The sequence below is a fragment of the Haemaphysalis longicornis genome, unplaced genomic scaffold (genome assembly GCF_048455015.1).
Source record: "Haemaphysalis longicornis isolate Haplotype H1 unplaced genomic scaffold, Haemaphysalis longicornis Haplotype H1 scaffold_9, whole genome shotgun sequence".
Classification (NCBI taxonomy): Eukaryota; Metazoa; Arthropoda; class Arachnida; order Ixodida; family Ixodidae; genus Haemaphysalis; species Haemaphysalis longicornis.
This window is the reverse complement of record NW_027526460.1, coordinates 92,712,756-92,728,735: the sequence shown is the minus strand read 5'-3', so window position 1 is coordinate 92,728,735 and position 15,980 is coordinate 92,712,756. Positions and strand designations below refer to the sequence as shown.

Sequence of the window (15,980 nt, the reverse complement as noted above, 5' to 3'; positions counted from 1 at the left end):
GCCGGTTCACACGGCTGCCACTGCACTAAAATACACTAAAGTAAGCAGCACGGAGGTATTAACTGGGGAAAAGACTGAAATTTTGTAGCGCAGCTACGTGCATACACAGGCGCATTGCTTTATAATGTTGAAGCTACCAATCAAGCAATTTACCTTGCTCTTCAGCGTTGCTGGGGTCTCGAAGGATTGAATAACGTTGTTCAGCTGCCCGATGTGTGTCAAGGTGTAGTCATCCTGCTTGTACGACCAGTCCTCGTTTTTGCAGACCTGAAATTAGTTTTCAGCGAAATTAAGCACTGCGGGGTGAGGGAGCTTGCTACGGGCGCAAATAGCTCAGAAATATTCACAGCGTAAAGCATCAGTTGTTTCCTGTTGAGCGAATTTTCAAACTTTTTGTGTTGAATTTCAATAATCAAACAATTGTCAAAGTTTTTCAATCATAAAAGGTCTGTGACATTGTTTTATGATTATTTTACGCCATATGTTATTGTGTAATACGCGGAAGATGGTTACTGAAACTACTCTGTTATACTTTATTATTGCTGGCTGTATTGATAGGCTTTTCAGGACTGACTGTCATATTCTGTGATGCGTCTTCCCACTTCATTGTACTGCTTTGCCCACCAGCTGTGATCGCTCACGAGAAAGGCAGTATTTCTATAAATAAATAAATAAATAAATAAATAAATAAATAAATAAATAAATAAATAAATAAATAAATAAATAAATAAATAAATAAATAAATAAATAAATAAATAAATAAATAAATAAATAAATAAATAAATAAATAAATAAATAAATAAATAAATAAATAAATAAATAAATAAATAAATAAATAAATAAATAAATAAATAAATAAATAAATAAATAAAAGCATCGACGCTTGAGTTAACTGAAATATTTGCCGTGCCCTATTTTCAACCTTCCCTAAGAATAAATACATCATTTCTGGAATGTCGTTACCGATACCACCGTGTTCACTGTGCAAGCAGCAAGCACATACTACAGCGCGCCGCAACAAGAAAATAGTAGAGGCGTTTTCATCCTTGTGAGCACCATGAATTCACAAAGCTAGATTTGAGAAGAACAGAATAACGTCTTTTGGGGGGGTTTAGTTCTGCCATTACTGGAAAGAGAAGCGTTATCATGGTACTAGTATTTGTTACGTTGAAGAAGAATAGCATAATTGGGGATCACAGTTAGGCAGATCAATGGTAAGGTATTGAAAGGCAGCCCGTTAATACTGTAAGCCCATAAAATGAAGAGAACGCATTTTACTTGAAGCTGCGATTAAAACGATTTCTTATCCGTTGTTCAAAGGTTATTCAGGGCTAGATCCAGCGGATAATCAAAAGACATTGAACTCGTGAGTTTACCTCGGGGTAATAAGATGCACATGCTTCCCGTGCTGCCCTAATAGCTTTAACCGGCAGCGGTGGCCTCTGGGTTAGGAGTCGTGCTGCTGTGCGCCAAAACGAAAGTTCGACCCTAGGCATTGAGGCGAAAACGCCTGAGCGTCGACATGACGGAGCAGGTGAAATTTGCCCATGGGATCGAAATAAATCCGGAGCCCTCCTCTACAGCGCGCCTCATTGTCCAAGTGTAGCCGGTGCGCTAGGCCAGTCCAAAAGTTAAGCTTTAAAAGGAGAGCCAGCCGCTTTGTGTGGAGTCCATGTCATCTAACTCATATGAGCCAACATTTGATAAAGTGGGGTAATGGCCACAACTTTCCAAATAAATTATCGGAAATACGTTCAGTTTGGCCGACCCTTTTTGAAATATGAAATGTGGCGCCATTTATTGTCTAAACGTGACACTACCGTACGTAAACTCCGTCGGTTCAAATGCGAGGTTCACAGCCCCATACACAACTAGGGAAGACTGGATTGTATTGTTTTAGCAGGATACAAGTTATTCAATACAATAATTTCGCCTCACGTTATTGAAGACAAGTTATTTCATCCCACGTACACTTAGAAGCATGTTTCCGCACGGATAACTGTCCTGGCTGCCGGCATTCGTTTTGGTAGCACACGTAAAAGATGGCAGATCTAAAAATTCAGCTTTCAAACGCTGTAGAGCGTTAACAGATAAAACTGTTTCCGTCCAGGGTGTTCTAAGCAAAGAACCTTTCATCCGGACAAGAGAGCGTAGACGCAACAAAAATCGGTTGTGTGTCCCTCTCCATTCAATGGAGCAGTGATCACTTGTTCTTCAGGTATAATTAAATCTCACTGCTCACCTTATCGTAGGGCAGGTGTTCCTCGCTGTAGCACTCCTCATCAATGACCATGTGCCCGTACATGTGGTAGGCGAAAGCCCGCATGTCCACCGAGAAGCACAGGTACGAAGAGTCCCTCGTCAGATTCTGTATCCAGTTCAGGGCCAGGATCTGCATACGAAGTATGAAGTCGTCGAATTAGTTAATGTAACTCTAATCAGAAACGTTCGTGCGTAAACAGAAAAAAGCTCCTATGCCCCCGTACAGGTGGTTAACCAGAGAATCTGTAACGTGCGGCCTGTGTTTGCAAGTGTGTGTAGATAAGGAAGACGAGGAGGGCGGCCGTAATCACGCGGCACGAGGGCGCGGGCATTCGTCGTTCGATCAGATCTAATAAAGCAGCACGTGTCGCTCTGGCTAGGTCTCTGGCCCTTTGACTCGCGGTAGCTTCCGCGACACTTTTGGTGCCGAAACCCGCGAAATCGCCCTTGGGAGCATCACCCGCATGGCTTCGTCGATCGACCGCTTTCGGAAGACTCGTGGCGTCGTCAGGAGCGGTGTCACGCGAACGTTCACCCAAATGAATAACCTGCTGCATCAGCCCTCTCCCGACGCCGCGTCCCTGAGCTCCCACGTCGGCTACATCGCGCAGCAAGACGCTGAGCTACAGTGTGTACGCCTTAAAGGGACACTCAAGTGATTTGTAAACATTGCGGGAGTACTAGCTCAAATTGTATTCTGTAGTCTCTAGGCCATGTTTCGGGCACTCTCACTGCGCGACGTTTCACAATAAAAGTCAATTCAAAAGTCCTGTCCTCTATGCATCCTCCTTGCCGATTCCCTGTGGCGATTCGTATGACGTCAAAACAAGATGGCTTGGCTTGAATGCGCTACTGCACGGCTCGCCGACCATCCGACCGAATCAGTCGGCCCAGCGTTTACTCGGCCGGGTGCCGGCGGGTCATCGCAATTCATTCGCTCAGTTGAAATTAAGTCACGACACGTTTGTGCCTCGAAGAATGTGCCGTTAGTTTGTTCGCCTGTAGAATGTATCAAGCTCTAAGTCGTATTATCTCCATGCAAGCGCACATGCGACACTTCGCTGACTGGTACGCTTGTAGAATTATCCAACGCCATGTAAAGGCGGGGGAAAAGTAAGCGAAATTAATATAGGTAGTAAGGAATTAAAATCAATCAACTTGTATTTACAGCGTAAAACCACTTTTTGCCCTTCGTGAGCTAGCGCAGCGGCCAGAAGCACGAGCACGACCACACATTTGCGCTTGCTTTTGTGCCTAAGTAATACAGTCGGTGGAGATTAGATATTCGTGGGAATTCGGAGCGAGCTTACTGCACAAGCATTATTCAAGTAATAGTCATCTAAAGATCTGGTAAAAGAAATAAGAATGTTAACAAGCTATACAATATATATCTTATGTTTCTATTCATAAGACTGGTACGTAGCCTTAGGTCCGCTGTTTTGCAATTCGCAAGTTGGAATCACCGACAGCGCATGTTTTTGTCTTTTATTTTTGAAGTTGATATATTTCTTTTTGGGCAGTGTTTTCTATACTGAATCCACAATTTTTGGCCTGTAATGTCCATCGCTCTACGAGCGAGTTCGCAGAACACGTGCAGACTGACTCTAAGGCGCTGGCGAATTCGCGTTTGCGTGGTGTTGCCATAAGCACCGACTGCTTGCGGGTACAGCCCCGAATCTGCCGACCCTTCGCCTGCTGCTAACACGACTCTTGCGATGCAGGCACGAGCCAGGCAAGCTCAAAAGGGGGGGGGGGGGGGGAAAAGCGCATCGAATTTGAACGTCTCCGGTGACGCGGAGGGCGCCCATCCTCTTCGTACGCCTCGGCTAGTGATTGTTAATTCCAAGCAGTGCTGGCAGGCTTACCTGACGCATTTCACAGCCGACAACATGGCAGAAACACGGTATTCTGATTACTGAGATATTGAGAATGCCCAGCCAACGACAACGTCGGATGCCAAGCATGTTTCACAGAACCGAAACGGAAACTAGTTTGCATTCTAATCTTGAACCTCGTCCGATCATATTCTATCTCGTATAGACGTCACCGATGTAGTCGTTGCGGCAGCCGCAGACCAATCACGGCAATATTTCTTTTTTCAGGCTTTATCAAAACAAATATTGCCTTATCGGCAGGTTAAACGATGAAAAGTGTGTTTATTTGAACCCGTCTAGGCAGTGCAAGCAAAAACAGAAGCTTGTCGAATTGATTTCAGTGTCCCTCTGAATGGTTCAATAAAGTATTTCTCAATAAACACTATGGGTGGTTGTGCTATTTTCTTTAGTTCCACTTCCTGCTCCCCCGCATCACTGATCCTAAGCTTCCTGCTCCCCGGAAGTGCGTGTAAAGCGCGGCCTTCCCACTTCTAAGTAAAGGGGGGCCATCGTTTGCCATTGCCATGTTGGCGATACTCCGTCAGCACCACCTGCCCGTCGTTACTGATCAGTGCTTCACCCAGTTTCTTGCTGCGCTCCCGCTCTACTATGAGTGAGGTAAACCCAGCCACACTCTCTGCTTACTAACTCCTCTCCAACATTGTTTGTCCGTATCCTTATCGGGTGGCGAAAGAGTTTTCTGACTACACAGGACCGCTTTCGTCTCGCCATACAAAGCTTCGCTTTAATACAGGATGTTCTAAGTTGACGCCGCTATATGTCGTTTGTTTCATTCTTCATACACCGCAGCTCAGCGCCTTTTTTTTTTTTTTTTTACCGCAGTCATAAACCAACCTGCTCAGTAACAAATTTCGCTATATCCGATAGCTGAAATACTGTAGACTACGTTTAAGTCGAACTCGGTTAAGCCCAATTCTCAGATATGCCGAACAACATGGGTAAGTTGGTTTGATTTTCCGCAAACTCAATGCAAACAAATGTCAGCTTAAGACCAACCGCCTCACACCTACTCCTCTGTGAAGGCGAAGTTTCGCAGTGACCGCCACCGCTGACGCTTGGCGGGGCAAAAATGCGTTAACCACGCGAAGCGAGTCCGCGTCTCCGAGCCACGTAACGAAAGCCCCAGAGAAGCGATTATAAAAGACCCGCGGATGAAGCGGCCACCTCCGCCATCCCTCACCCGCGCAGCCCGCGGTAAAGCAAAGGAAAACAGAAAAACGCAACACTCTTGATCTATACAAAATTTAAAGTACATTTTTGTATGTCAAAGCCTCTTTGACAGTATCCACACCTTAGCATGCCACACTTTCAGTTGAGTTTTTGTTAATTAACAAAGAAGCCTCAATTTGCTGCTCATCTCATCAGAGATCGGCAGGACAACGGTGTCTGGCTTCAGCTGTGAATAGATGTTCTCAATCCGGGCGTCGACGCTAATGGGCTCCTGTAGTGGCAAAGGACAGAAAACTACGACCGTATGTACAACTATTTTGAAGCCTTTCAGTTTGCCTTTTTATCCGAGCAAAGGAAAGATTGGATATCTTTCCGCCAGAGTTTTGTGGATAGAAAAATTCAGGGATGCTTGCACTCATGCGCGAGACTTGAATGGCGAAGCTGTTAGGTGATCATTGACCGACACACATGGTGCCGTCCCAAGGCGTCAGTAGCATGGCATTTCAATGACCTTATGTTGAGCAAAGCCAGAGTGAGGTCGTCGTATCGGTCGAAGTTTGCGTACGCCACTCTGCCAGCGCGACTTTTCGTCTTTAGCGGATGCTATGCACGCCGAGCCTCTCGAAGCACCACCTCTTCCCCGGCCGTGCGAACTATTCGCGGCCAGGCCACGGGGAGTCAGTGATCACATACAGCAGCTTCGAAGGCGCACAGTCTTACCACAGGCACTTGAGGTATGCACGAGGAAAGCGGCCGATTAAACGTTGATGTTGGAGTCGCCCGGCAGGGTCCGTAATCTCCACTGTAGTGAGTGTTCAACACGAGGAAGTCCACATGTCTGAAATAACACCGCATCACGGGCAGCTTAGAATACTGCTTCCACAACGAAAATACCCAACTAAATGAAATCAACTCCAGCGACAATAGTTCACCCATACTACCACGTGCACGGAAAATATTACCAACACTACAAGCGCCTAGTTATATGTACGATTTCGCATATACTGCAGCCTCAGCTTTAGGAACAAGACATACGCGTCCGATTGTGTGCTTCAATGAAAGAGCATCCTCTGGCGGCTTATGTGAAAATGGCGACATTCTGTCCTTCTGCAGTGACAAGCCAGGCATTTCCTTTATAACCTTGCACTGCCGACTGCTTCGCTTTAAACACTGATGATGATCACAATTTTTTTTGTATGTGGCGCAAGACAAACTAGGGTAAGGAGCGTTAAGAAAACTGCACAAATAACGAACAGTGAAAATAAATAGTCGCAGTTGACGTACAAGACAAGCGGTTTAAAAACAGAAAACTGCGCTGCATATGGCGAGATAATGATTATGCGTGATACAAAAAGTTCTGAAAATATCCAATTTCCGACAAATAGGTGAAAACGCACTGTGAAGATATGGTGGGATTGTCGGACAAAAAGAACGCTGGGTGTAGCTGGTTATATTGTCTGTAGAGTCGTGGGGAGGTTTGCGTCGTGTTGTGTCGAGTGCCTTACATTGAATTAGAAGTCGATCTCCACACCTGCTGCACAGGGGGCGTGCTTGCTGGATCTTAATCCAGCAAGCACGTGGGTGGGTTTCCTATGCGCACGACCTATACGTAATCTAGCTAAGGCCAATTCGATGAATCTGTCGTGGTAGTCTATGCAACTGTACAGGTAAAGTTATTTGTTGTTATTCTGGTGCCCTGGGTAGGAGTTCCAGCTGGTGTAACAATTTTTGGCACTTTTGAAAATAAACAGTTTGTAGGATCAATTCTACGCGTTGTTTTGTTAATAAGGGTGATTTTGTTACCTATTACGGGAGTGTAAATACCAGGCGCTACTTAAGACCATGCTTATGTTCTGCATCGCGCCGGACGGGCTTGGCCTTGTTGCGACATTGATTCCTCGAAAACCTGCCTTGGACCCTCAGTCATCGACTTTCCACAAACCGGCGTATTCACAGGACCGAACTATGCAGCTACTTGAATTATGCGCCTTTCAGTGGCCTCGTGGCTTCCCAGGCGCCAACGGCTAACAATGGCAAGTGCTAACAATGGCATTGCTTGGCGCCCTGCACTGCAAGCCTCGGCGGCGTGCCCGCGCTTTATTGTCACGCCCTTTTGTGGCGTGTTGTCTTCAATAGGCCACTCGAAGAATATTGCCACCGAGGGATGCAAGGCGTCTTCGTGGTATTGCAACATCGCCAGGACAAAGGGGGCTCTGACCCACGGCGGATTGCCACGGCGGGAGCAACTTAGCGCTCTCCTGCCCAGGAGAGGAGCGGGTCTCTCGGGCGTGTGTGTGTGTGTGTTTGTGTGTGGGGGCGCTGCCATCAGTGCCATGCTCTGTGATTGGTGCATCCTGACGTCAACCGGAGAAAAGGGGTGAAGGGGAATGGACCCAACGTGCCCTATTTAATCCCGCGCGCGCAGAAGCGCACAGCCCGCTCTCATACCAAGATGTAAATACTTGTATATAAAGTTTTCTTCTTCGTCAACTTGCCCATCATGACTGCCCCGGCACTTCACCAACCTCGGCCCACATCGACCACGCTACCATGGTTCGCAACAGTGGAGTCAGCGGTGAAATCCCCAACAGTGGAGTCAGCCCCTGGCTTCCCAATAGCCTGTACTACATGGCAGGGGAATGTCGCCTGATAATGAGCAGTGTCCAAACAGTGGGCCTCCTCGATTATCAGTCCCGGATGGCCCTAGGACTGCCCGAGACACTACCCGGCTCTCGATTTTCCCATGTATTCCTGCGGGACTTCCGGCCAGAATGCAGTCCTGGGGCTGCCCGCGGACCGTTCCTGACTGGTAAATCGAGGATGCCCAGTGTCGCCCGTCTTGTGTGAATAAGTGCACTCACTTGTTGAGGGTGCTTAGCTGGGCAGAGGTGTGAAGAGCGGGCTTGTCGTAGTCCACAACCTGAAGGCTCAGTAGTAGACATAATTTGTTGCTTTGGTACACGTCGTGCAGTTCCTGCGTACAGAAAAGTAGCCGGTTACTTGCCAGATATTCGTAGAGGAAAATATGCAGTTGCATGCAGGCTAATATTAGATTGCTAAATTCCCAGGAGCTCTCCATGAAAAGCTTGAAGTACAACATATTGCAGGTGATCCTATATTGAGGTGATACTATATTAAGGTGAGACTATATATTGCAGCCTTTCCAAAGTGTGCCGTTATGCTGGCTTACAAAATATCGGCTTGTGGTGTAATATCGCGCTTAATTTTAATCGCAACATCCGAGCAGAGGCCTAAGCTGCTCCGTGGGCACACGTGTCACCGTGAAACGAGGCATCCAAAAACTAAAAATAAAGGAGGCCAGGTCTTCTGGTAATCACCGGCACCCCCTCTGGGTTCGCTTGCTTTTCGCATCCCTAATTCGCTGCGTAAGAATGTGCGTGATTTCTTCATTTCAACGAGCGTGGCAGGGACCTTTAAAATACCGTCGTTAACACTTGTTAAAGATATCGCTTCTTCTTGCATTGCATCTGCTTGGCGTTCGCGTAATCTTTCCCGAAATCAAATGTGTCATTGCTGTCTTAGTGCGTCAATGAGGGCACACTTGTGTGTTTAGCCGCTTTACGTTTTTCGACAAGAAAAGCGCAACATAGCCCATGAGCACTTTTTACTGCGAAGTAATATATTTCTAACCTCTCCCCCCCACCCCCCGTTTTCATTCCGGTGGAAAAAAATCGGGGGGGGGGGGAGAATGGAGAGGGGGAGGTTTCTTATTTTCATTTCGTTTTACTCGGCGCCACACCGGCGCTTTTTCTCGCAACCGCCTACGCCTCTTTCAAAAATTTTATACGCTTCGCCACCACAGATGCCTCTTTCACAAGTTGCGCAATCAGCTGATAACGGCGTTAGCACCACTACCAGATGATTGCGGAGAACCAACGGAACCACTAATGGGCGTAAAAAAAATCGGAAATCCGCTGCTGCCTAACCTTTAGCACCCGCCTTTGCCACCTGAAATTACACCTCGTCGAGTAGCTGTGAATACCTCCGGAGTGAACAGCAACTTTCCCGCTTGGAACGACGACGTGGGCCCATAATTTTTCTTCAGCAGCTTTCCGAGTGACATTTTCGCTGCTGTGTTTCGCGTCTAAGCATGCGTCCATCGCTCATTGCCGATTGCAGTGCACGGGTTGGGGGCGGAACGAGGGGAGCCTGCACGCACAGCTAGGCGTCATGCTGGTACCGATTACACGCCCGTTGTGCAGGTGGGAGATTTAAACGTGGAAGTATAACGGCTCAATAACACCTGTAAGCCGTCTAGCGTGGTCGAGCGGTTTAGGTCTGGGCTGGTGTGTTGCACAGACAATAAGATTCCTACGACGCAAGAGGATAACGGACAGTCGCCACATGTTTGTTGATTGATTGATTGATTGATTGATTGATTGATTGATTGATTGATTGATTGATTGATTGATTGATTGATTGATTGATTGATTGATTGATTGAAGGGTTTTACGCGCCGACGCAACGCAGGCGATGAGGCGCGCCGTAGTGGAGGGCTCCGGATTAATTTTGACCACCTGGGGATCTTTAACGTGCGCCGAAATCTCGTACACACGGGCGTTTTTGCTTTTCGCCTCCATCAGAAAAGCGGCCTCCGCGGCCGGGAATCGAACCCGCGACCTCGTGCTCAGCAGCGCAGCCACATGTTTGTGGAACGGATGAATGGAGTTCGGTAGGAGTGAAATGGAAGGATGGAACGAGCGTCTGGCCGAAGGGAAGCACGAATGGGCGCGAAAACAACGGAAAGCCGTGGCTGCGGCCGTTGGCGCCGCACGTTCCAGGTAGTCGAGTAACCGCGAATCCTTCCCGGATGAGCAGCAACATGCCCGCTTAGAACGCCGACATGAGTCAATATTTTGTTCCCCTTCAAGGGCTTTGAGAGCCACATTTAGACAGGGTTTTTCACGTCTAAGCGCGCACACATCGCTTATGCGTGCGCGGGTGGGGAGTGCACGTGCAGCTATAGGTTTCATTGCTCTTTCTGATGACATGTTGTGCTGGCGGGAGGTCTAAACGTGGACGTCGACCGGCTCAATGCTACCTGTCCGGTGTCGCCCGTGGTCGGGTGGATTGAATTGGCATGTTGCACAAGCAGTAAGGAGCCCCGAGTTTGTCTGCTAGAATTAGGCTCGAGTCCGTCCAGGCTCCATTCAGGTACTTGTCTAGGAAGTGTTCTCAACCACAAATTACGAACAAACGTGTTTAGTTTTGCGCACTCCGTTTACTGCATCAAGGCAGAAATTTGGGCTAGTTGGTGGTGGGACTTCGACATGGTAAAAAAGCGCACTAAAACGAGGACACAAGAAAAAGGCGGTGACACGGGACAAGCGCTAGTCCCGTGTCACCGCCTTTTTCTTGTGTCCTCGTTTTAGTGCGCTTTTTTACCATGTCGAACTGCATCAAGCTTCGCAGGTCATCCTTGGCCAAGTGCAAGGACACTATATTTCTTTGCGATAACAGCGAGAAAACCACCACGTCACAATATACAATACGTAGTCCAAATGAACTATATCGGGCGCATTCCAGCGTTGAGCATACAGTAAGTCAGCTAGTAGCAAAACCCATGGAGAATGTCGGTTACTATGCCAAGAGCTGACCTCCTCTTGGTTTGTTTCTTGGATGCCTCCCTGCACGGTGCCTTGGGCGCCCGAGAAGCAGTTATGGCCCCCACTCGGATGTTAGGAGAATGGAGCGTCATAGGAGGCTTTACAACACTTCCATGTTCAATAGCACCCGATTCTATATATCTCAGGCTCTCTAAATTAGATGGCAACAAAATATCATTACAGATAAAATATAGCCCCTTTAACTATAGCTGCCACCACCGAAAGCACAATTTAAAAAAAAACACCAGAATATCGAACACCTGGCGCCAAATAAACATCTTGGGGAACAGCGCGAACTAACAGGGACACAAAAAGAAAGAAGTGGACAGGACTAGCGCTGGCTTTCAACTCCCGTACGTGCATCTTGGGGAACAGCGCGAACTAACAGGGACACAAAAAGAAAGAAGTGGACAGGACTAGCGCTGACTTTCAACTCCTCGTACTTGCATCTTGGCCAACTCGCCCAACTCGCCACCCTGCCAAATAAACGTTCCTCGTCGAAATATCGTAGTAATTGTCAACAGCTAGGCTACACCAGCGCGATCTCAATGCAGTCGTTCCGCCAAGTTTGTGTTTTATGTCCGAACCCACGAGAAATAAATCACTTCTGGACCACAACCAAACTTGCCCTTTCAGTAGGCCTGTCGAAGGGCGGCACTTTTTTTTCTTTTAAGAATAGCATAGATAGCACCGCTGGAACGTTAACTACACCCCAACCGGGCCTGGTCGAAATTATTGGTTTAAAAAAAATGCTGCATATTCATGCCCACTTGCGTTCTCTGTGGATTCTTTTCAAGTTGCTGCAAAATTATAACGCAATGCGGTTAAATTTAAGAGCACATTACTTTAATGTTACTTGGGCATTGATGATGCAACGCCGCCTATATAAACATTGCCTAACGTGTCGCCCGCTTTCAAATGGGAGCGGTAGAGATGCTTAGTTCAGGCACTCATCCGGTATGTGGGGCGCGCCGGCGGACGTCCCGCCTTACGTCACTGCTCGCGAGTCGCGAACACTGCACCCACTTCTACAGCGTGCGTCTGTCAGCTTGCCTCGAAGGCGTGGGAGCGCCGCGTGGGAAACACTACAAATACTGTCAACTATTTTGCATAGTTTCCGAGAAGCGGCGCTGGCTTGCGGACATGAAAGCACGTAGGAAGCCTACGGAGCGGGAAAGGGTAAGAGAGCAACAGGAGAGTGGCTGTTTGGCCATTTCAGATGCGACGCATCTCTAACTCGACTTGTCCCTCCGGCGTCCATCCGTAGTCCGCATCCCTCCCCCATTCTCCTCGCCACACCAGCTGCGCGGTAACGCCGCTCTCACCGCAGCGCCATCTGTGTGGTAGCGCCCGCTCTCACCGCTACGCCAACTGTGCGTCAGCGCGGGTTAGCGCTCGGTTAACACATGCGCATGCGCTACTCTCTCTCATTCCCCTCGCCGTTAACGCGCGGTACATATAAATGCAATAACTGCGCCGCTCCGCTCAGTCGCTCCACCGCCGCCGCTCCGATGACATCCGATGATTTGAATGGAGACTAACAGGGCTGCTACCGCGGTGGTCGGCCAACCGTAGCAAGCACCGCCCAGATGCGTCGCATCACCCCATGGTTTCCCCCCGCGGAAAGATGTGGTCAATTTTTTTCGCTCACACGTTAGGCAAGGATTATACAGGCGGCGTTGGATGATGCTTCTGCCGCTCACCATCGCCACGGAGTACATACAGCGTAATTGTTTTTCATCTGTTTTTTATCAGAGGTTTATTTTTGCGTAAACGCGCAGTCACAGCAATTCCAATGAGGCTCCAACAAAGCGTCTAAATGTGCCCAGCGCAAGCCACAAAAACACGGTTTACACGATGACTATTTACTAATTTCATCCCGCAACCAGACGGTACCATTCAAAAAAACGACTTCAGCAAATTTATAACAAAACAAGCCGACCCAAACGTTATATAATTCGTCACTACATGCATGTTCCCGCGAATTCGAGGAACGCGTAGAAAGAACCGCAGTCTGTGGCAGCGGTTCTTCCCTGCATTGTGGCGGAAGAGGGAGGGAATTCTCAGTTATGTCCATTTCATGTCCGTTTCAAAGTGTCCGTTTCGAGTGAGCTCCGATTGGCTGAAAGCAGACGACCGAATGTGACGCAGCACGCCCATTGGTCAGAGGTCTCGCAAGTTCAACTACGTCACGACTGAAAGGGACGCGAAATGAAAATTTTCGAGCCGGGCATAGCTCAAAATACCGCACAGAACGTACCTTCATTTTCCGCGCGAGTGTCGGCAGCTGGCGGGTAGAGCGGCTGACGTAGAGGAACGCGAGGCCGTCCAGCTTCTCTTCCCGCAGTTGTTTCGCGGTCGCCTCGGCGGTACCAGCCAGAGACGACTGCTGCAGCAATCGCTCGTGCAACGCCACCAGCACGCGCACGCCGCCTTTTTGGACCTCGGCAAGATAACCTGCGACATTGGGAGGCGCCGTCGTTAGTGCGCTGCAATTAGCAAATCAAGTTTAGGGGCTAGTTGTAGTTACCGTAGCGCTAAGCAGGTAATAGAGAGTTTTAGCTGACCGTTTTTGACGCTCCGCTGTGCTCCCGTCGTTCCGCTCAGCACGACCGGAGCGTCAGCAGCCGAAGCGCTTTTAGCTAAGAGATAACCGTATCTCCCTCGACGGGGAATGATTCGCGTGACTGGTCTTTTCGCGTGCGCGTGTAAACCAAAACTTCATCCTAAAGGAAACAAAAGAATTGGTATTTGGTCGCCCAAACAGAGCAAAATACCGGGTTTCTAGCCTCATTTAACCTTTTTTTGTAGGTATAATTTTTCTAAATAACAAAAAATAAGTCGATATACTTTAGAATAGCCAATCCAAGGCTGTCTTTCTCGGCCCTGCATAGAAGCAGCGCCGCGCTTCGGTCGACGTTTTTCGCTTCCGTTCTAAAGCTCGTTGAGGTGTGTGGCACCACTGCCTATACGGAAGCGCTTTCGCGGCTTCGTCGATCATGTTTCAACTGAAGAAACGGAGTTCGCCGTAGCGCGCTCGCATCGCGGGGGCAGCCATGTTAAAATTCTTCACGGTGGCGTAAGCTGCCCCGACGATCCGCTAAGAGGCCCCGGTTAACGGAGCGGGGCCCCGCTCCGGTATCGCCGGTAGCGCGCTAACGCGCCACGCATGCGCAATGGCGCTCCCGCGTGCTATCGGAGCGGAGCGGACCGTCAGAAACGGTCAGCTAAAACTCTCTAACATCAAGGTACAGTCTTTGTCCAAATTTTCCAGCCCACGACAGGTCTAACGTTCACGTCTGACAAGATCATTTTGTAGCAGTAAGAAATGAGGTTCTTTCGCTAGCTTTCTGACTAAATATTTTGACTTTGCTAGAAAAGTGAGTGCATGTTTTGAATTCCCCGGGGCGTATTATTTTTGCAATGGCCCAGATACTTTCGACAAAGACTGTACATTAAAAAAAGTGCTACGGAAACGGAACGCGTGGCTTTTAGTGCATGCGGCGCATCCTGGCGGTGGGGCGCGCATGCGCAGTTGGAGTAAGTTCCGAGAGATCGCGTCCAACCTTGGCATGAAAAGACCATCGTTTGAAAAGACCATTGTTTGGAAGACCATGGCGTGCGAGCTTTTTGGTTTAGCCCACCACCGCATTCGGCACCGGTTCACGCTACTGTTATCTAACTTAGTCATGCGCCGTTTAATTGCTACGCAGCGACAAGAATGATAACGGTAGCGTGAACCGGTGCCGAATGCGGCGGTGGGCTAAACCAAAAAGCTCGCGTGACAAACGATCTTTTCATGCCAAGGTTGGACGCGAGTCTCGGAACTCCAAGTGCGCATGCTAGCCCCATCGCCAGGATGGATGCGTGTACAGAAAGATACGCGCTCCGTTGTTATAAATGGAGACCTTTCTAGTGGGACCGGTGACGTTCTGTCGAAAACCGAATGAGTTTCCCCAAAGAGCGGTTGGTCGACCTAAAATCTCTGATAATATGTCAGGACACAAAATGTATGTGTGATACCGGGCTAGCATTGTGTCAAATGGTTACTTGAAAATCGCGAAAATGGGACGGTTCTAGATAGGAACACACGCATCGATCATGAAAAAGGGGTAAAACGTATAACTTCATCACATAAACCACGGAGGCGTATAGATTTAGGTCGTTCCTAGATGCGTTTACTTAGTGCGCGAAAAATCGTCGCATGAGTTCGTTCTTCCTTTGCCAAAGATTATGGGCTTTGAAGGTTTGACGATTGATTGGACGCGCTTTCCTTGGACAGGACGAAGCTTGCGCGCTTTAAATTTTCTCCAGGAAATGATGGTAAATTTTTTCAAGGGAACTTTCATTACTACACCCGACGGCAAAATGAGGCGGAGCACGCGAGCAAGTGACAAAACGCGTTCAATATTGTCGACCAGGGGCGGTATTCTCGTAACTGTCCCTTTTGAAAACGTCCGTTTTGCGCCCCTTGCTCGTGACGTACTTCCGGTTAAGCAGTGGGCGTTAACAGTAGGTTTGCCGCGCTTGCGTTACGTCACTTCCGGTTGTTTGCTTTTAGCCAATCAGGGCTTGCCAAAAGGGACACTTTTGAAAGGGACGCAAAAGGGACGAAACTCGAGAATACCGCCCCTGGACTCTGCATGTCCGTCGCGCGCACCAGAGCCGATTTTCTGCGCAGGGCTTGGCTGTTGTCGGAATGCAGCTTAAAGGCTGACTTACATCAGAGTCCTTCAATGCTTCTCTGGTCATGAAACTCCCGGCCAAGTTTTGTGCGGGGACAAAGGCTACCGCGAGGGACGCCACCACAGATTGGAGGGCATCGGGCGGCCGCCGCTGCTCTGTAGCCAGACCGGTGGGCAGGAACGCAGTAGCAGCATGCCCGTTCGCGCCAAATTTTTTCGCCACTCACAAAATGACAAGTCCATTTGAGCGGCCCACGACACGTAAAGCGAAACCGCACTGCTGATAAGGCGGCGAGCGTCTGTTTTATCTTACTCCGTGGTCCGTTCCCTGCCAAACGCGC

At 48.6% G+C, this 15,980-nt stretch overlaps 1 protein-coding gene across 1 annotated transcript in view; it reads right to left on the bottom strand.

The window, feature by feature from the left end:
• LOC144153308 (uncharacterized) overlaps window positions 1-15,980 on the bottom strand; it is a 340,475-nt gene that overhangs the window by 262,497 nt on the left and 61,998 nt on the right. Inside the window, exons 15-20 of the mRNA XM_077684958.1 lie at window positions 13,522-13,596; window positions 13,215-13,411; window positions 8,189-8,301; window positions 6,048-6,165; window positions 2,243-2,392; window positions 154-267 (exon numbers count right to left, since the gene is read on the bottom strand). Coding sequence (XP_077541084.1) covers window positions 154-267; window positions 2,243-2,392; window positions 6,048-6,165; window positions 8,189-8,301; window positions 13,215-13,411; window positions 13,522-13,596 — 767 coding nt within the window. The remainder of the gene's footprint in view (window positions 1-153; window positions 268-2,242; window positions 2,393-6,047; window positions 6,166-8,188; window positions 8,302-13,214; window positions 13,412-13,521; window positions 13,597-15,980) is intronic.